The 19,556-nt window shown below is 37.9% G+C and overlaps 5 protein-coding genes across 5 annotated transcripts; 4 read left to right on the forward strand and 1 right to left on the reverse strand.

The window, feature by feature from the left end:
• Window positions 1-872: 872 nt before the first annotated feature.
• LOC108894467 (uncharacterized) lies at window positions 873-1,845 on the forward strand. The gene is given in 4 exon segments (XM_018693133.2): window positions 873-915; window positions 1,037-1,363; window positions 1,438-1,570; window positions 1,572-1,845. Coding segments are annotated over 4 exon segments (777 nt in total).
• Window positions 1,846-4,972: 3,127 nt separating this feature from the next.
• On the forward strand, window positions 4,973-6,197 carry LOC108894468 (uncharacterized). Its single transcript, XM_051068221.1, has 3 exons — window positions 4,973-5,015; window positions 5,151-5,477; window positions 5,580-6,197. Exons 1-3 carry the CDS (start codon window positions 4,973-4,975, stop codon window positions 5,975-5,977), a joined length of 768 nt encoding a protein of 255 aa, XP_050924178.1. The 3' UTR covers window positions 5,978-6,197.
• Window positions 6,198-8,182: 1,985 nt separating this feature from the next.
• LOC108894473 (uncharacterized) lies at window positions 8,183-10,125 on the reverse strand. Its single transcript, XM_018693138.2, has 6 exons — window positions 10,036-10,125; window positions 9,596-9,925; window positions 9,124-9,483; window positions 8,908-9,030; window positions 8,636-8,697; window positions 8,183-8,528 (listed from the first exon to the last, which is right to left on the reverse strand). Exons 1-6 carry the CDS (start codon window positions 10,076-10,078, stop codon window positions 8,409-8,411), a joined length of 1,038 nt encoding a protein of 345 aa, XP_018548654.1. The 5' UTR covers window positions 10,079-10,125; the 3' UTR covers window positions 8,183-8,408.
• Window positions 10,126-12,572: 2,447 nt separating this feature from the next.
• LOC108894471 (uncharacterized) lies at window positions 12,573-14,722 on the forward strand. Its single transcript, XM_051068219.1, has 6 exons — window positions 12,573-12,615; window positions 12,751-13,077; window positions 13,180-13,536; window positions 13,676-13,792; window positions 13,952-14,001; window positions 14,104-14,722. The coding sequence occupies exons 1-6, from the start codon at window positions 12,573-12,575 to the stop codon at window positions 14,221-14,223; spliced, it is 1,014 nt and encodes a 337-aa protein (XP_050924176.1). The 3' UTR covers window positions 14,224-14,722.
• A 2,515-nt stretch (window positions 14,723-17,237) lies between these two features.
• LOC108894469 (signal-regulatory protein beta-2-like) lies at window positions 17,238-18,872 on the forward strand (the record flags this gene model as incomplete). Its single annotated transcript, XM_051068218.1, has 5 exons — window positions 17,238-17,303; window positions 17,409-17,735; window positions 17,810-18,169; window positions 18,309-18,425; window positions 18,823-18,872. Coding segments are annotated over exons 1-5 (897 nt in total), but the record flags the coding sequence as incomplete, so codon positions are not given.
• Between the last annotated feature and the right edge of the window lie 684 nt (window positions 18,873-19,556).

Genomic DNA, 19,556 nt, shown 5'->3' on the forward strand with positions numbered 1-19,556 from the left:
GGTATAAGTAGGAGTGGGACAGCATTTGACGTGACATGTCACGTTACGTTGATAATGCCAAAGCATGTTTCCCACTATTGTGGGTTTGTGTTATTTTATTTTACCTCACAGCCAAGACACTAAAGGGACCAACTGCCTGATTTGAGTATCTTGCAGACTTTTGCCTTCAGAGTGGACAAGAGGTAAGTGTCAAATAATAAATTTCTTCATTTCTGTAATTATTAAGCAAACATTTAAAAACAATGGCTGAAGAATTAACCACATGCTTTTTTTTTTTGCTTTTTTTTTTGCAATGTTAAGATGGTTACTCTCTCTGTGTTCGTTTGTTAAGCTTTTTTAACACTTCCTGGCTTCCTCTGGTTATGCTCTGTTTAATGTCACAATGCTATGAACTGAGTAATTCCCTCAGGCAAAGTCTACAGAAATGTGGATTTAGAGAATCTGCGGGAGAGCCCTCATGCACTTGATAATTTGAAAGTGGGGCAGCTGTAAGCCCTCACAGACTTAGCACGAAGGTGCCTCAAAGTCTGTGTGTAGACACTATTATCGGGCCAATGTCTCACACCCTGGTCTTTGAAAGGTCCAGTCTGTGAATCTTTCCTCTGAGGTACAGGATGTATCATTTTACTTCAGTGCATACCACTATACCAGTCGCTGTTTTAAGTTCAAGAGCAAAGAAAAACAATATCTGACAAAGGTAATGAGATGAAAGAGGTAATATGTTTCACAAAGACGAGACCAGTTTGACAGGAAGTGCTGAATCTATTCTGTGGTAGCCAATCAGAAGTATTTGATGGTCTGACCTCACAATCATCACACCTCTTTCACTCATTGAAATACCAACAAGTCTCCCGACAAGTGACATTATCAGGATGATCGTGTTGTGGGTTACACTGCTTTTCCTGCATCATGGATGTAAGTGCTATTTTATTCTGTCTAGAACTTTACATGACAACTGCATCATTTCACATTGTGACTTTTCAACATTGTGCACAATTGTTTAATTCAATCTATTCTTTGTTTCCTTTAAATTCAGATTCGCTGGTTCCAGTGATCACAGTTCATCTTGGTGAACCTGTGACCTTCACATGTGTCTTACCTGGTACAGAGTTGAGCAGTAGACAACTCTACTGGTACAAGCAGAGTGCTGGGGATACTCTGAAATTAATTGTGACACTATGGAAATCTACAAAACCTGAGTTTACACCAGAGTTTTCTGAATCAAGGCTACAGGTAAACGATCATAAGAGTTTTATCAACCTGACCATAGTGAAGACGATTCAAGAAGATGAAGGAATGTATCACTGTGCAATCGTGGAGTGGATTGAAACTAAATGGAGTGGGACATATCTGTCAGTAAAAGGTAAATGCAATCTATTTTTACAAACTTTTCCAGTGTCTGTAAATTAAATTTAATTCAGCCTTCTTTATTTAAAGGAAACGCTCAGAGGACATCAAACTATACTGTTGTTCAGAGTCCAACAGTATCTGATCCAGTTCGTCCAGGAGACTCAGTGACTCTCCAGTGTTCAGTCCTCTCTGACTCTCAGAACAAGACATGTTCAGGAGATCAGTGTGTACTGGTTCAGAGCTGGATCAAATAAATCTCATCCAAACATCATCTACACTGATGGAAATAAACCTGATGAATGTCAGAAGAAACCTGATGCACATTCTCCTCCAAAGAGCTGTGTTTATCACTTCTCTAAGACTGTCAGCTCCTCTGATTCTGGGACTTATTACTGTGCTGTGGCCACATGTGGAGAGATCATTTTTGGAAATGGAACAAAACTTGGGATTGAAGGTAACCAAATTGTTTTTATTAATGAAATTATGTACATTTAAGTATCAGAGATTAACTATTAGCAATATTTTCTTTTTAACATCACCAGTAGATAATATTAAACATAATTTACTTTTCGAATTTGTTTCAACCTTTTCATAATGTTTCAGGAAGCTTCGTGTGGTCACAAACAGCCAATAGTTATTTTTCTGCTGTCTACTGTCATGGCTATAAGTCTGATTGTTATAACCTTCCTCATTCACGCTATCAAGAAGAAGTGTGACTGTTGTAATGGTAAGTTTTTTGTGTGTGTGTGTTTTTTTTTTTTTTTTTTTTTTTTAATACTCCCACTTATCCCAAACTAATACCTTAAAACTACCTTTTTTATTCTGTTTTCTCTTTCATAATACAGTTGCTGTTGCCCTGCACAAAAACAGTGGAAGTCACAAAAGTCAACAGGTAAAGTATTAATATAGGATTAACTTTATCTAAAAATTTGGGTTTTCTAACTTTGTTTTCTCATTTTGTCAGAGACCTGAAGACATGAAGACAGACTTTTTGTAAAGAGGCACTTTCTTTTCCTAATGATGATTGAAAACAGGAAGATTATGTATTTAATCTGATTTTTCAATAGGGAACCTCAGCTGAATCAACAGGTTTTGATTTAAAAATTCTCTATTATCAAAAAATGTGAGTATGGCATGTAATCTGGTACGATGTTGCACTCCCTACATTTTATCCTCTTTTGGCCATAGTCATATTCCATTTTTGATTCAGACAACAAAACTTACCTTTTGATTTTACACACTCTGCTCTTGGAGTTCCGCAGCAGATGAAAACAATATTTCCAATCACAGAAATGGCCAAGCATGGCCTGATTGGTTATCACAGAATAGATTCAACAGTAGACTTCCTGTCACACCAGTCTCATCCTGGTCTCTGTGAAGCATATGACCTTTCTTTCATCTTTGATAACCAATGTCCAAACTGTTCATATTTCATTCCTGACTTTGCTTTTGACCAAACTTACTTTTCTCAGACATATTTTTTTCATTTGTGTTTGAACTTTAAGCAGTGATTGCCATAGTGGTATGTACTGCAATAAACGTCTGAAATGCATCACATCTTGGTCTTTGTGAAGCACGTGTCCAACAACTCACTTATTTCAATGATAATGTAATTTTTTTTTCCTGCATTTTGAGGACATTTTTTTCTGGAAGAAGTTGTGAAATTGTCAAAACAGTATTGACAGAAAATTCAGTGATAGTGATCAGTGTATTACTAATGTAGATCAACACGGAAGTGCAACCCCCTAACTCTGGTAAACATACCCAGAGAACACAAGAGGTGGAGGTGACGTGTTATTTACAGCTGAGGATCCTCATTGAAAGGTCAGATTAAGTACATGATACTCCTGTTTTCATTCATCTTTAGGAACAGAGAGTGCCTTGTCACAGGGAAGACATGACAACTTGTCCGAACCACTACATGCTACTGTAAGTTAAGATCACATGTGTTGTTTTTATTAACGTGATTCCCAACAGAGAGTGGCACGGTGGTGCAGTGGTTACCACTGTTGCGTCACAGCAAGAAGGTTTGAACTCCAGTTTGCCCGGGGCTTTTATGTGTGGAGTTCTGCCTGTGCCTGTGAAGGTTCCCTCTGGGTACTCCAGCTTCCTCCCACAGTCCAAAGACATGCAACTGGTGACTCTAAATTGCCCATAGTTGAATGATTGTTTGCCTCTATGTGTGGGCCCTGCAACTGATTGGCAACCTGTCCAGGGTGTATCTAGCCTCTTACCCATCATCAGCTGGGATTGGCTCAAGCCCCTGCAAGGTATAGGTAGATGGATGGATGATTTATGTACGTATACCAACATGATTAAAAATAATGTCTGTCTCACAGACTGATGATCTGAAGAGTCTCCTAAGCTTCCTCAGAAAGTTGAGGCGTTGTTGTGCCTTCCTGAGTGGAGGTGTGTATGGCCCAGGAGAAGTCCTCAGTGATGTACACCCCCAGGAATTTAAAACTGGAGACTCTCCACTGCCTAACCACTGATTAACATTGGGCCGGGATCTGTTCTCCTTAGGAACAATGCTGACTCATTGTTGTTAGAGATCAGGCCCGCTCAGTACACGTCCCTGTGGAACACCAGTGTTTAGGGTGAGGGTGGAGGATGTATGTTTTAATAACCTGACAGCCTGGGGGCAGTTGATCAGAAAATCTGGATCCAGTGGTAAATGGTTGTGTTCAGGCCCAGGCTGTGGAGTTTGGACACTAGTCTGTTGGGAATGACAGTGTTGAAGGCCGAACTGAAGTCCAAGAGAAGCATCCTGACATACTTGTCTGGTCTTTCCAGATGATCCAAAGCAGTATGAATCTATTACATAGTATGTTGATCTGTTTGCTTGGTAGGTAAGCTGATGCTGGTCCAACATGGAAGGGATGGTGTGTTTGATGTGAGCCAGAGTCAGCATCTCAAAGCATTTGGTTTTCATCAGGGGTGACTTTGATTGGACGGTAGTCGTTCAGGCAACTTAGATTGTCTTGCTCTGGGAGGGACAGGATGGTTGTTGATTTGAGGCATGCTGGGACAAGTAAGGGAGAAGTTGCCCTGAAAACACACACCCTGGGGCGTCATCAGGACCAGCTACTTTCTTTGCATTGATGCTGCCCTTCTGACCTTAGGGTCCACTGTCAGTCCATTGTGATCCTGTAGTAGTCTATCCATTTCCCTAATAAGTTGATGTAGGCAAAGAACATGTAAAGGTTCTCTGCCAGCGAGCGGTTGCTGCTCACAGTCAGACTATTCATCATTTTATAAAATAGATTAAAATAAATCTTTCCTCTGAGATACAGGATGTCATACATTTCAGACATGTATTTCAGTACATACCACGATTGTAACTGCTTAAAGTTCAAGAACAAAGACACACAGTATCTCTGGGAAAGGTAAATGTGGTCAAAAAAAGTCAAGAGTGAAACAATTTAGACATTTTCTACCAAAGATGAAAGAGAGGTAATATGCTTCACAAAGACCAAGATGAGACCAGTGTGACAGGAAGTGCTGTTTTGAATCTATTCTGTGATAACCAATCAGATGCATTTGATGGTCTGACCTCACGATCATCACACCTCCTTCACTCATTGAAATACCAACAAGTCTCCCGACAAGAGACATTGTCAGGATGATCGTGCTGTGGGTTACACTGCTTGTTCTGCATCATGGATGTAAGTGCTATTTTATTCTGTCCAAAAATTTATCTGTTGAAAATTTACATGACCGCTGCATCATTTTACATTGCGACTTTTACACATCCTACACTAATTTTTATTTAATGTAGTCTCTGTTTCCTTTTGATTAAGATTCACTGGTTCCAGTGATCACAGTTCATCTTGGTGAATCTGTGACCTTCACATGTGTGTTACCTGATAAGGAGGGAAGCAGAAGAAGCCTCTACTGGTACAAGCAGAGTGCCGGGGATACTCTGAAATCAATTGTTACAGTGTTTGGATCTACAAAACCTGAGTATGCACCAGGATTTTTAAAATTGAGATTGGAAGTGAAAAATGATAAAAAATTCAGCAACCTGACTATAGTGAGGACGATTCATGGGGATGAAGGAATGTATCACTGTGCAGTCCTGGAGTGGAATAATGCTACATGGAGTGGGACATATCTGTCAGTAAAAGGTAAATGCAACCTTTTTTTTACATTTTTTTTCAGCAGCTCTAAGCTTTTTTTAACTTCACAAATGTGCATAGGGGATTTATGCAGTTTTTTCTATCACTCAGGAAACTCTCAGAGGACATCAAACTATACTGTTGTTCAGAGGTCGACAGTATCTGACTCTTACTCAATGACTCTCCAGTGTTCAGTCCTTTCTGGCTCTAAGAACAAGACATGTTCAGGAGATCACAATGTGTACTGGTTCAGAGCTGGATCAGATAAATCTCATCCAAACATCATCTACACTGATGGAAATAAACCTGATGAATGTCAGAAGAAACCTGATGCACATTCTCCTCCAAAGAGCTGTGTTTATCACTTCTCTAAGACTGTCAGCTCCTCTGATTCTGGGACTTATTACTGTGCTGTGGCCACATGTGGAGAGATCATTTTTGGAAATGGAACAAAACTTGGGATTGAAGGTAACCAAATTGTTTTTATTAATGAAATTATGTACATTTAAGTATCAGAGATTAACTATTAGCAATATTTTCTTTTTAACATCACCAGTAGATAATATTAAACATAATTTACTTTTACAAATTGTTTCAACCTTTTCATAATGTTTCAGGAAGCTTCGTGTGGTCACAAACAGCCAATACAGTTATTTTTCTGCTGTCTACTGTCATGGCTATAAGTCTGATTGTTATAACCTTCCTCATTCACGCTATCAAGAAGTGTGACTGTTGTAATGGTAAGTTGTTTTTTGTTGTTGTTGTTGTGTGTTTTTGTTTTTGTTTTTTTTTGTTTTTTTTTTTTTTTTAATACTCCCACTTATCCCAAACTAATACCTTAAAACTACCTTTTTTCTCTGTTTTCTCTTTCATAATACAGTTGCTGTTGCCCTGCACAAAAACAGTGGAAGTCACAAAAGTCAACAGGTAAAGTATTAAGATAGGATTAACTTTATCAAAAAAATTGGGTTTTCTAACTTTGTTTTCTCATTTTGTCAGAGACCTGAAGACATGTTGGTTTATTCTTCTGTCATATTCACCATGATGAAAGATGGTGGTAGTGCAATAAAGGATGCAAAAGCAGCAGAGAGAGAGAGGATCTATGCTGCTGTGAAGGCTTTTGGACTGGATTAGTGAGTAAACAGATCTGTTTTGTATCTTTCAGTACTGTGCAGTATGATTGTTAAGCTAAAGGGTTTGTTAGGAAGTACTGTACATATTGTAATGTATATCATTTTAATCAGTTGGCATGTTTATCCAATCCAATCCTCTGACTCTGTTCTGGCACCAATATAGTAGGTGGACTAAATCTCAGAGAGATCAGGAGATTTTAAATTGGAGAAAAATTATGTACACCTGATAACTGTGCCCTGTTTGTTTCAGTATTATTTTTACATTCCTATGCGTTTTTGCAAACGGATGGCAAATGAGAGAGAGATGAGGTCTCAGTCAGTGCTCTGTATAGTAACTGGTATCAGAAGAAAGTCAAATCAGATGAAACTTGGTCTATTGCATCATTATGTATAATACTGCTGTAAAGGCTTTTTGACTGGATTAGTGAGCTAATAGTTCTGTTTTGTATCATGTGCTGCCGTACAGTGTGATTTAGTTGAGGTCAGTCTGTTTTAAAGCTAAAAGCTTTGTTCTGTAGTACTGTACATATTTATCATTTTAATCAGTGTGTTTTATCCGAACCAATCCTCCTATGTAGAGAAAAATGATACATACCTGATGACTGCGTTGTGTTTGAGTATTTTTATATGCATTATGTTGTGTATATTTAGATGCATTTTGATAGCACGTAGAGATGACAGGAAATAAGGGAGATATGCGGTATCAGTTAGTGCCCTGTGTTGTAACCAGTGTCGGTCAGATCAGAGAATGTGATTTGGAACTGTATCAAAATACATCAATAAAAATTGTTTTTCTGTATCAAAGTGTTGCTACTGCTGTGATCTGTTATTTTGCAAAAGTGCTGGTTATTCTGAAGATTTCCAAACACTGATCAGGATTAGTGAAATCTATCCGATATCGTGTGTTAGGTGTAAATTGGACTTTGTTCCGTGTCACTCTATGATACTGAGCAATGGTGTAGTGGTGCCTGAAGAAGAGGGTATACTCATCATTTACACTGCTGTTGCAACATTAAAACTAGTAACTGATTTTAATGTTGTGGTTGCTCAGTGTATGCCTCAGTTATTGTTTTTTTTTTTTGTTTTTTTTAAGTAGCCTATCCAGCAAAGAATAAACTTCTTGTGCTATATAAAGTGATTATATCATGTATTTTGATTCCTTTGTCCATCTGAACAGGAAACTTGGGCAGCTACTATATTTTTATCTTGACAGCAGTCTTTGAGGTAAATCAACAGGGCAGATCGATGGCAGGCGATATTTCTTAACCCAGGAAGACAAAGCAAAGACATGACCCACCCTGTTCTGCCTCTGATTGGTTTACCTTGATATTCTAACCCTCCCCTTAACCAATCATCACTCCTCATGCCTAAACCAAATTAACCCAAGCAAAAAAAAAGGGCAATAAGTACCAGCAAATCAGAGGCAGAGGAGAGTAAGTCATGCCTTTTGCCATCCTAGAAAAAAAAATGGCTTACAGCACACTACTGAGTGATACGCAACAGAGGGGAGTTAGTAGTTATGTCATATACCTGCCCCCTCATTACTCCTCCTGGAAAAATATTCATATATGAATATTTGACGTTCACAAAGGCATTTATTTTCATGTTCTTTCTCTACAAACACCATCTTAAAACCTTAAAGACAATTAATATTTTGAACCAATATAATCAAAATCCGATATGTAAGACACTGACACAAATGTGTGTGTGTTTTATTTTGTAAATGTCAGCTAGGGTTAATATTCAGATGTTGTCAGATGTTAATTTTATAAATCAACCCACAGTTTTAATACAAACATGTTCACATTCAGCATTTAACATAGGAGTACACACTTTCTTCAGTCCACTCTTTAGTCTTCCTTCCTCTGTTAACTTTCCTTCCAGAGTAATTCAACGCAGCATAATTCAGATCACCTCCACTTTCAGTCTGTGTGGCAAACAGAAAGCATATTATTTTAATATGTCAGGATATTTTAACATTAGGAATTGTGTTCATGAAAACAACAAATAATATGATTTGGTATTTTTACTTACAATATCATGTACTGGTTGGCTCGAGTTGTCATGTCCTTTTTGTAAAGAGGCACTTTCTTTTCCTAATGATGAATGAAAACAGGAAGATTATGTATTTAATCTGACTTTTCAATAGGGAACCTCAGCTGAATCAACAGGTTTTGATTTAAAAATTCTCTATTATCAAAAAATGTGAGTATGGCATGTAATCTGGTACGATGTTGCACTCCCTACATTTTATCCTCTTTTGGCCATAGTCATATTCCATTTTTGATTCAGACAACAAAACTTACCTTTAGATTTTACACACTCTGCTCTTGGAGTTCCGCAGCAGATGAAAACAATATTTCCAATCACAGAAATGGCCAAGCAGACTATTAATATCGCCATCACAATGAATAAACTTACTGTTTGCTCTAGAAAACAAAAGAAAAAATAAATGTATCAATGCTTCTGAAACAGAAGGAGACTTATCAGTCATGATGTTATCAATATATTTTGTATTTCACCTCCAGTATCAGACAGAAACAGTTTTGTTCCATTTCCAAAAATGATCTCTCCACATGTGGCCACAGCACAGTAATAAGTCCCAGAATCAGAGGAGCTGACGTTCTTAGAGAAGCGATAAACACAGCTCTTCAGAGAGTCAGATCTTTTCTCACAGTCATTTCCATGAGTGTAGATGATTTCAGGATGCAATTTATCTGATCCAGCTCTGAACCAGTACACACTGTGATCTCCTGGACACGTCTTGTTCTCAGATTCAGAGAGGACTGAACACTGGAGAGTCACAGAGTCTCCTGGACGAACTGGATCAGATACTGTCAGACTCTGAACAACAGTATAGTTTGATGTCCTCTGGGAGTTTCCTGTAAATACAAAACTTTAGTAACAGCATCAGTTATTTTTCTTAAACATTAAGATAGTGCTGCTTTAGATCAATGAATGAAGCACTTGTAAAATTGTGGATTACATTATTACCTTTCAGTAACAAATACATCCCTCTCCATACAGGACGACCAGTCCACTCTGAGATCTCACAGTGATACATTCCCTCATCTTCTTGAATTGTCTTCACAATGGTCAGATTGACAAAACTCTTATCATTTGTTACCTCCAATCTGGATTCAAAGAACTCTGGTGTATAATCAGGTTTTGTAGATATCCGCAGTGCAGCAATTATTTTCAGAGTATTTCCAGCAGTTTGCTTATACCAGTAAAATTGTCTCCAGCTGACCTCAAGATTAGGCAGAGGACATGTGAAGGTCACAGGTTCCCCAAGTTGAACTGTGATCACTGGAACCAGCGAATCTGAATTACATGAAATAAACATGAAACAGAAGACATAACATATATAACTTCCTCACATCTAGTTGACATGAAAATTCTTAGCTGAAGACAGTGAATCAGATAGTACTTACATACTTGATGAAGAACAAGCAATGTTACCCATAACAGGATCATCTTGACATTGTCTCTTGCCAGGAACCTCACTGGTACTAAAGTGAGTAAAAGAGGAGATGTGACGTGACCACAATATTATATGTAACACTGTCAAATGCATCTGATTGGTTATCACAGAATAGATTCAACAGTAGACTTCCTGTCACACCAGTCTCATCCTGGTCTCTGTGAAGCATATGACCTTTCTTTCATCTTTGATAACCAATGTCCAAACTGTTCATATTTCATTCCTGACTTTGCTTTTGACCAAACTTACTTTTCTCAGACATATTTTTTTCATTTGTGTTTGAACTTTAAGCAGTGATTGCCATAGTGGTATGTACTGCAATAAACGTCTGAAATGCATCACATCTTGGTCTTTGTGAAGCACGTGTCCAACAACTCACTTATTTCAATGATAATGTAATTTTTTTTTCCTGCATTTTGAGGACATTTTTTTCTGGAAGAAGTTGTGAAATTGTCAAAACAGTATTGACAGAAAATTCAGTGATAGTGATCAGTGTATTACTAATGTAGATCAACACGGAAGTGCAACCCCCTAACTCTGGTAAACATACCCAGAGAACACAAGAGGTGGAGGTGACGTGTTATTTACAGCTGAGGATCCTCATTGAAAGGTCAGATTAAGTACATGATACTCCTGTTTTCATTCATCTTTAGGAACAGAGAGTGCCTTGTCACAGGGAAGACATGACAACTTGTCCGAACCACTACATGCTACTGTAAGTTAAGATCACATGTGTTGTTTTTATTAACGTGATTCCCAACAGAGAGTGGCACGGTGGTGCAGTGGTTACCACTGTTGCGTCACAGCAAGAAGGTTTGAACTCCAGTTTGCCCGGGGCTTTTATGTGTGGAGTTCTGCCTGTGCCTGTGAAGGTTCCCTCTGGGTACTCCAGCTTCCTCCCACAGTCCAAAGACATGCAACTGGTGACTCTAAATTGCCCATAGTTGAATGATTGTTTGCCTCTATGTGTGGGCCCTGCAACTGATTGGCAACCTGTCCAGGGTGTATCTAGCCTCTTACCCATCATCAGCTGGGATTGGCTCAAGCCCCTGCAAGGTATAGGTAGATGGATGGATGATTTATGTACGTATACCAACATGATTAAAAATAATGTCTGTCTCACAGACTGATGATCTGAAGAGTCTTCTAAGCTTCCTCAGAAAGTTGAGGCGTTGTTGTGCCTTCCTGAGTGGAGGTGTGTATGGCCCAGGAGAAGTCCTCAGTGATGTACACCCCCAGGAATTTAAAACTGGAGACTCTCCACTGCCTAACCACTGATTAACATTGGGCCGGGATCTGTTCTCCTTAGGAACAATGCTGACTCGTTGTTAGAGATCAGGCCCATGACTGTTGTGTCATCTGCAAACTTGGTGATGGTGCTTGTTGTGTGGACAGTCATTGGTGAAGAGGGCATTCAGGAGAGGGCTCAGTACACGTCCCTGTGGAACACCAGTGTTTAGGGTGAGGGTGGAGGATGTATGTTTTAATAACCTGACAGCCTGGGGGCAGTTGATCAGAAAATCTGGATCCAGTGGTAAATGGTTGTGTTCAGGCCCAGGCTGTGGAGTTTGGACACTAGTCTGTTGGGAATGACAGTGTTGAAGGCCGAACTGAAGTCCAAGAGAAGCATCCTGACATACTTGTCTGGTCTTTCCAGATGATCCAAAGCAGTATGAATCTATTACATAGTATGTTGATCTGTTTGCTTGGTAGGTAAGCTGATGCTGGTCCAACATGGAAGGGATGGTGTGTTTGATGTGAGCCAGAGTCAGCATCTCAAAGCATTTGGTTTTCATCAGGGGTGACTTTGATTGGACGGTAGTCGTTCAGGCAACTTAGATTGTCTTGCTCTGGGAGGGACAGGATGGTTGTTGATTTGAGGCATGCTGGGACAAGTAAGGGAGAAGTTGCCCTGAAAACACACACCCTGGGGCGTCATCAGGACCAGCTACTTTCTTTGCATTGATGCTGCCCTTCTGACCTTAGGGTCCACTGTCAGTCCATTGTGATCCTGTAGTAGTCTATCCATTTCCCTAATAAGTTGATGTAGGCAAAGAACATGTAAAGGTTCTCTGCCAGCGAGCGGTTGCTGCTCACAGTCAGACTATTCATCATTTTATAAAATAGATTAAAATAAATCTTTCCTCTGAGATACAGGATGTCATACATTTCAGACATGTATTTCAGTACATACCACGATTGTAACTGCTTAAAGTTCAAGAACAAAGACACACAGTATCTCTGGGAAAGGTAAATGTGGTCAAAAAAAAGTCAAGAGTGAAACAATTTAGACATTTTCTACCAAAGATGAAAGAGAGGTAATATGCTTCACAAAGACCAAGATGAGACCAGTGTGACAGGAAGTGCTGTTTTGAATCTATTCTGTGATAACCAATCAGATGCATTTGATGGTCTGACCTCACGATAATCACACCTCCTTCACTCATTGAAATACCAACAAGTCTCCCGACAAGAGACATTGTCAGGATGATCGTGCTGTGGGTTACACTGCTTGTTCTGCATCATGGATGTAAGTGCTATTTTATTCTGTCCAAAAATTTATCTGTTGAAAATTTACATGACAGCTGCATCATTTTACATTGCGACTTTTACACATCCTACACTAATTTTTATTTAATGTAGTCTCTGTTTCCTTTTGATTAAGATTCACTGGTTCCAGTGATCACAGTTCATCTTGGTGAATCTGTGACCTTCACATGTGTGTTACCTGATAAGGAGGGAAGCAGAAGAAGCCTCTACTGGTACAAGCAGAGTGCCGGGGATACTCTGAAATCAATTGTTACAGTGTTTGGATCTACAAAACCTGAGTATGCACCAGGATTTTTAAAATTGAGATTGGAAGTGAAAAATGATAAAAAATTCAGCAACCTGACTATAGTGAGGACGATTCATGGGGATGAAGGAATGTATCACTGTGCAGTCCTGGAGTGGAATAATGCTACATGGAGTGGGACATATCTGTCAGTAAAAGGTAAATGCAACCTTTTTTTTTACATTTTTTCCAGCAGCTCTAAGCTTTTTTTAACTTCACAAATGTGCATAGGGGATTTATGCAGTTTTTTCTATCACTCAGGAAACTCTCAGAGGACATCAAACTATACTGTTGTTCAGAGGTCGACAGTATCTGACTCTTACTCAATGACTCTCCAGTGTTCAGTCCTTTCTGGCTCTAAGAACAAGACATGTTCAGGAGATCACAATGTGTACTGGTTCAGAGCTGGATCAGATAAATCTCATCCAAACATCATCTACACTGATGGAAATAAACCTGATGAATGTCAGAAGAAACCTGATGCACATTCTCCTCCAAAGAGCTGTGTTTATCACTTCTCTAAGACTGTCAGCTCCTCTGATCCTGGGACTTATTACTGTGCTGTGGCCACATGTGGAGAGATCATTTTTGGAAATGGAACAAAGCTTGAGATTGAAGGTAACTGTATTATTGTTGGTTGTCAGGAATGAAAGTATTACTCAAAACTGTTAAAAAGTTGAAGTTGAAATGTTAATATTATCACGAATGATGTGTCTCATTTTCTTCAAGAAATACTGATAAGTTTTTCCCTTTTCAGTGCAAACAACACACACAGTATTCATTGCAATGGGGATATTAATAATCTGCTTGACCATTTCTGTTATTGGAAATGTCATCCTCATCTGCAACCGAAGAGTGCGTGAACAATCTAAGAGTAAGTAATTTATCATTTTATGTATCCTTAATGTTCATCATAATATATATATATATATATATATATATATATATATATATATATATAGAGAGAGAGAGAGAGAGAGAGAGAGAGAGAGAGAGAGAGAGAGAGATATTGATATGATTAATTCATTTTTAGGAATGGAAAGTGATATTTCAGAAGTAAGAAGTGATAACTGCCGCCAACAAGTAAGTGAAATGAAATTCATTTTTATTCCATTAACATATTTGTAAAGACACCATATACTTATATCACTATATATATTTATACCTATTTAATTTGCTGCACAGACTGAAGCTGAGGACAAACTGAACTACGTGGCTTTGAATTTCTCTGAAAGAAAAGCAACAAGAGGAAGACAGAGGAGAGAGTTTGCTGAGGACAGCGTGTACTCTCAAGTTAGATGTTGATACTCTTGCATTTTAATCTGAAACTTAAATCATGTTATACAATGTGTTTGCATTTGTTTGTAATGGTCTTGTTTTATTTATTTATTTTTTTTTATTTTCTAGCTTACATGTTATCTAGAGATCCATCTAGAGATTCTGAATTAGAGAAAAATAATGCACCCCTGTTACTGTTCCAGGTCTGTGTTTCATTATTTTTATATGCATTTTGCATTATATTTATGTGCATTTTTACAGAAATTATAGCAGGAAATGAGGGAGAGATGAGGTATCAGTCAGTGCCCTCTGTTGTAACCAGTGTCAGAAGAGAGACATATCAGAGAACATTTGAAAGTAAGTTTATTGTATCATTATGTATAACTCTTGTTTGAAAGCAAACTTCACATGACCATAAAGCAGCTGTAGGTAAATGTCTATAAGAATTTATGCATATTACTTTTTCTTTGTTTTGCTGTGCGACCATGCAAACTCTTTGTGAACATGATTTGGAACTGTATCAAACTATGTCAATAAAAATGTTCTGTTGTGCCAAACTGCTGTGATCTGTCATTTTGCAAAGCAAGCATTGGTTATTCTAAAAATTTCCAAACATTTGTCAGAAGTATTCAAATCCATCCGATATCGTGTGTTAGGTGTAAATCGATATTCCTTCATTCCATGTTACTTGAACTACGGTAGTAGTAGTGTGTTAGGGCCTGGAGAAGTAGGTATAGTATACACTGATCACAGTGACCTGTGTTAATGTTGTGGCTGATCAGTGTATGCCCCTGTCTTGTTTTTGTTTTTTTGTTTTTTTAAGTTTATAAATCAACCCATAGTTTTTCATAGAAACACATTCACATTCAGCATTTAACATGAGAGTACACACTTCCTTCAGTCCACTCTTTCATCTTCCTTCCTCTTGTAACTTTCCCTCCAGAGAAATGTACTGCAGCATAATTCAGATCATGTTCACCTTCAGTCTGTGTAGCAAACAAAAATCTAACTATTTAAACATGTCAGCATATGTTGTAATGAAAACAACAATGATGTGATTTGGTACCTTTACTTAAAATATAATGTACTGGTTGGTTTGAGATGTCGTGTCTTCTTTGCAAAGATTTGCTTTCTGTTCCTAACCATGAATGAAAACTGGAATATTCTGTACCTAATCTGACTTTTCAACAGGGATCTTCAGCTGATTCAACAGGTTTTAATTAAAAATGTTAATTTACAATTATTCAGATACAGAAAGATTCAGATAACAATACTTATGTTTAAATTTTACACACGTTGCTCTTGGAGTTCAGCAACAGATGAAAACAATATTTCCAATCACAGAAATGGCCAAGCAGACTATTAATATCATTATCACAATAAGTAAACTTACTGTTTGCTCTAGAAAACAAAGGAAAATAGATATGCTTCTGAAAGAGAAAGAGAATTATCAGTCATGATGTTCTGAATATATTTTGTATTTTATTATATCAGTGTAGATGATTTCAGGATGAGATTTATTTGATCCAGCTCTGAACCAGTACACACTGTGATCTCCTGGACATGTCTTGTTCTCAGAGTCAGAGAGGACTGAACACTGGAGAGTCACTGAGTCTCCTGGATGAACTGGATCAGATACTGTTGGACTCTGAACAACAATATAGTTTGATGTCCTCTGAGAGTTTCCTGTAAATACAAAACTGTGTGAAACTGTGTGATTTCCAAGCATGTCTTGAAAGCCACTGGTTACCACTGTCACCTCACAACAAGAAGGTTCAAACTCCAGTTTGCCCAGGGCTTTTATGTGTGTAGTTTGCATGTTCTCCCTGTGCCTGAGTGGGTTCCCTCCAGGTACTCCAGTTTCCTCCCACAGTCCAAATACATTCAGGGTACTCCCTGGATAACCTGTCCAGACACCTAATGTCAGCTAGAATTGCCTCGAGCCCCCCTCAAGGTTTAGATAATGGATGGATGATTCCCAACATGACTGAAAATAAAGTATTTTATTTGTTGCACAGCCTGAAGGTCAAGATGATCTGAATTATGCAACATTACATTATTCCGGAGGGAAAGTCACAAGAAGAGGAAGGAAGAAAAAGTCTCCTCTGCTTCCTCAGAAAATAGAGGCATTAGTATGGATCTATTAAGTCGTATGTTGATCTGTTTGCTCGGTAGTTAAGCTGATGCTGGTCCAATGTGGCAGGGATGGTGTGTTTGATGTGATCTAGAGTCAGCATCTCAAAGCATTTGGCTTTTACTTGGGTGACTTCAATTGGGTGATCATCATTCAGGCAACTTAGATTGTTTTGCTCAGGAAGGGGCAGGAAGGTTGTTGATTTGAGGCACATCAGGACAACAACAACATAGGTCAGAAAGAGGTTGAAAATCGAACTCTCCTAAGTGAACACATGCCTTGGGATGCCTTCAGGACCAGCTGCTTTCTTTGCATTGATGCTGACCTTAGTGTCCACTGTCAGTCCATTGTGATCTTGTAGCAGTCTATCCATTTCCCTAATAAGTTGATGTAGGCAAAGAACATGTAAAGGTCCTCTGCCAGTGAGCGGTTGCTGCTCACAGTCAGACTATTCATCATTTTATAATCTGTGATGGCCTGAATGCTTTGTTACGTGTCTGGGATCATTATTGTCTTTGATCCAGAGTTTGTAGTTGTTTTTGCTACTTTAATCCCTCGTGATCCAGCCTGTGAATCTTTCCTCTGAGATACAGGATGTGATGCATTTCAGACATATAATGCAGAACATATCACTATGGCAATTGCTGCTTAAAGTTCAAGAACAAAGAAAAACAGTGTCTCTGAGAAAGGTAAATGTGGTCAAAAGAGTCAAAGTCAAGACAGAAACAATTTAGACATTTTCTACCAAAGATGAAAGAGAGGTAATATGCTTCACAAAGACCAAGATGAGACCAGTGTGACAGGAAGTGCTGTTTTGAATCTATTCTGTGATAACCAATCAGATGCATTTGATGGTCTGACCTCACGATCATCACGCCTCCTTCACTCATTGAAATACCAACAAGTCTCCAAACAAGAGACATTTTCAGGATGATCGTGTTGTGGGTTACACTGCTTGTTCTACATCATGGATGTAAGTGTTTTGTTCTGTCCAGAACTGCATCATTTCACATTGTGACTTTTCAACATTGTCCACAATTGTTTAATTCAATCTATTCTTTGTTTCCTTTTAATTCAGATTCGCTGGTTCCAGTGATCACAGTTCATCTTGGTGAACCTGTGACCTTCACATGTGTCTTACCTGGTACAGAGTTAAGCAGTAGACAACTCTACTGGTACAAGCAGAGTGCTGGGGATACTCTGAAATTAATTGTGACACTATGGAAATCTACAAAACCTGAGTTTACACCAGAGTTTTCTGAATCAAGACTACAGGTAAACGATCATAGGAGTTTTATCAACCTGACCATAGTGAAGACGATTCAAGAAGATGAAGGAATGTATCACTGTGCAATCGTGGAGTGGATTGAAACTAAATGGAGTGGGACATATCTGTCAGTAAAAGGTAAATGCAATCTATTTTTACAAACTTTTCCAGTGTCTGTAAATTAAATTTAATTCAGCCTTCTTTATTTAAAGGAAACGCTCAGAGGACATCAAACTATACTGTTGTTCAGAGTCCAACAGTATCTGATCCAGTTCGTCCAGGAGAATCAGTGACTCTCCAGTGTTCAGTCCTCTCTGACAAGACATGTTCAGGAGATCACAGTGTGTACTGGTTCAGAGCTGGATCAGATAAATCTCATCCAAACATCATCTACACTGATGGAAATAAATCTAATGAATGTGAGAAGAAACCTGATGCACACTCTCCCCCAAAACGCTGTGTTTATCACTTCTCTAAGAACGTCAGCTCCTCTGATTCTGGGACTTATTACTGTGCTGTGGCCACATGTGGAGAGATCATTTTTGGAGATGGAACAAAGCTTGAGATTGAAGGTAACTGTATCATTGTTGGTGCTCAGGAATGAAAGTATTACTCAAAACTGTTAAAAAGTTGAAGTTGAAATGTTAATATTATCACAAATGATATGTCTCATTTTCTTTAAGAAACACTGATAAGTTTTTCCCTTTTCAGTGCAAACAACACACACAGTATTCATTGCAATGGGGATATTAATAATCTGCTTGACCATTTCTGTTATTGGAAATGTCGTCCTCATCTGCAACCGAAGAGTGCGTGAACAATCTAAGAGTAAGTAATTTATCATTTTATGTATCCTTAATGTTCATCATAAGATTATATTTATTTATCCTTCTACAAGGTCTATTCTTGTGCATACTATGAATAAATTGGTTAACAGTGTAATAACAGCAACATACATTTTATAATCAAACATGTAGGTCTCTATTGTTGTAACTTTGTGAACCTGATTAAAACAGAGTCTCTAACTTGTTTTATCAGAATAACTAGTATTTTTTCAATGACATAGAAAATTTCCATCCTTAGTATTTTTAGTTAATGACATTATTGTCAATAGGGTTAGGGTTATCAACAGAATTTATACTCTCTGAAAAGCCAAATTAAGTGCTTTCATCTATTATATATATACTATACTATATATCTATTGATATGATTCATTCATTTTTAGGAATGGAAAGTGATATTTCAGAAGTAAGAAGTGATAACTGGCGCCAACAAGTAAGTGAAATGAAATTCATTGTTATTCCATTAACATATTTATAAAGACACCATATACTTATATCACTGTGTATATTTATACCTATTTAATTTGCTGCACAGACTGAAGCTGAGGACAAACTGAATTATGTGGCTTTGAATTTCTCTGGAAAGAAAAGCAACAAGAGGAAGAAAGAAGAGAGAGTTTGCTGAAGATAGCGTGTACTCTCAAGTTAGATGTTGATACTCTTTTAATCTGAAACTTAAATCATGTTACACAGTGTGTGTGCATTTGTTTATGAAGGTTTTTATTTTTTTTTTATCTTAGCTATAAACAAAATTTGCTGTTGCTCATTGTCTTAATATAAAAATTGCTACAATGAAAAGTTGTTAAATTAAATATCTCACATGCTTTCCATGTGAAAATGAATCTACATATTAATCCAATTTGCATACTATACAGAACTTTTGTGATTTGAGACACATTCACTCTGGCAAAATAATTTTTAAAAAACTTAAAAATGGCAGCAGACTATAACTAAAATTATGATAAACCTGTACACCATATAAGAAAAGGCAGCAGAGTATCATCATGATCCTAATGTCTGTTGTAAAGAAAGTGGGAAAGACTGCTTTCCAATCATGATCTCAGAGATTTGGACCCACATGTTGGTTTATTCTTCTGTCATATTCACATGATAAAAG

The sequence above is a fragment of the Lates calcarifer genome, unplaced genomic scaffold (genome assembly GCF_001640805.2).
Source record: "Lates calcarifer isolate ASB-BC8 unplaced genomic scaffold, TLL_Latcal_v3 _unitig_355_quiver_1405, whole genome shotgun sequence".
Lineage (NCBI taxonomy): Eukaryota > Metazoa > Chordata > Actinopteri > Centropomidae > Lates > Lates calcarifer.

Coding starts and splice junctions, on each gene's coding strand:
- LOC108894468 (XM_051068221.1), top strand. CDS start 4,973: ATGATCGTGCTGTGGGTTACACTGCTTGTTCTGCATCATGGAT. Junction 5,016..5,150: donor GCTTGTTCTGCATCATGGAT/GTAAGTGCTATT, acceptor CTTTTGATTAAG/ATTCACTGGTTCCAGTGATC. Junction 5,478..5,579: donor GACATATCTGTCAGTAAAAG/GTAAATGCAACC, acceptor TCTATCACTCAG/GAAACTCTCAGAGGACATCA.
- LOC108894473 (XM_018693138.2), bottom strand. CDS start 10,078: ATGATCCTGTTATGGGTAACATTGCTTGTTCTTCATCAAGTAT. Junction 9,484..9,595: donor GATGTATTTGTTACTGAAAG/GTAATAATGTAA, acceptor TTGTATTTACAG/GAAACTCCCAGAGGACATCA. Junction 8,529..8,635: donor GCCAACCAGTACATGATATT/GTAAGTAAAAAT, acceptor TTTGCCACACAG/ACTGAAAGTGGAGGTGATCT.
- LOC108894471 (XM_051068219.1), top strand. CDS start 12,573: ATGATCGTGCTGTGGGTTACACTGCTTGTTCTGCATCATGGAT. Junction 13,537..13,675: donor AACAAAGCTTGAGATTGAAG/GTAACTGTATTA, acceptor TTCCCTTTTCAG/TGCAAACAACACACACAGTA. Junction 13,793..13,951: donor AGTGCGTGAACAATCTAAGA/GTAAGTAATTTA, acceptor ATTCATTTTTAG/GAATGGAAAGTGATATTTCA.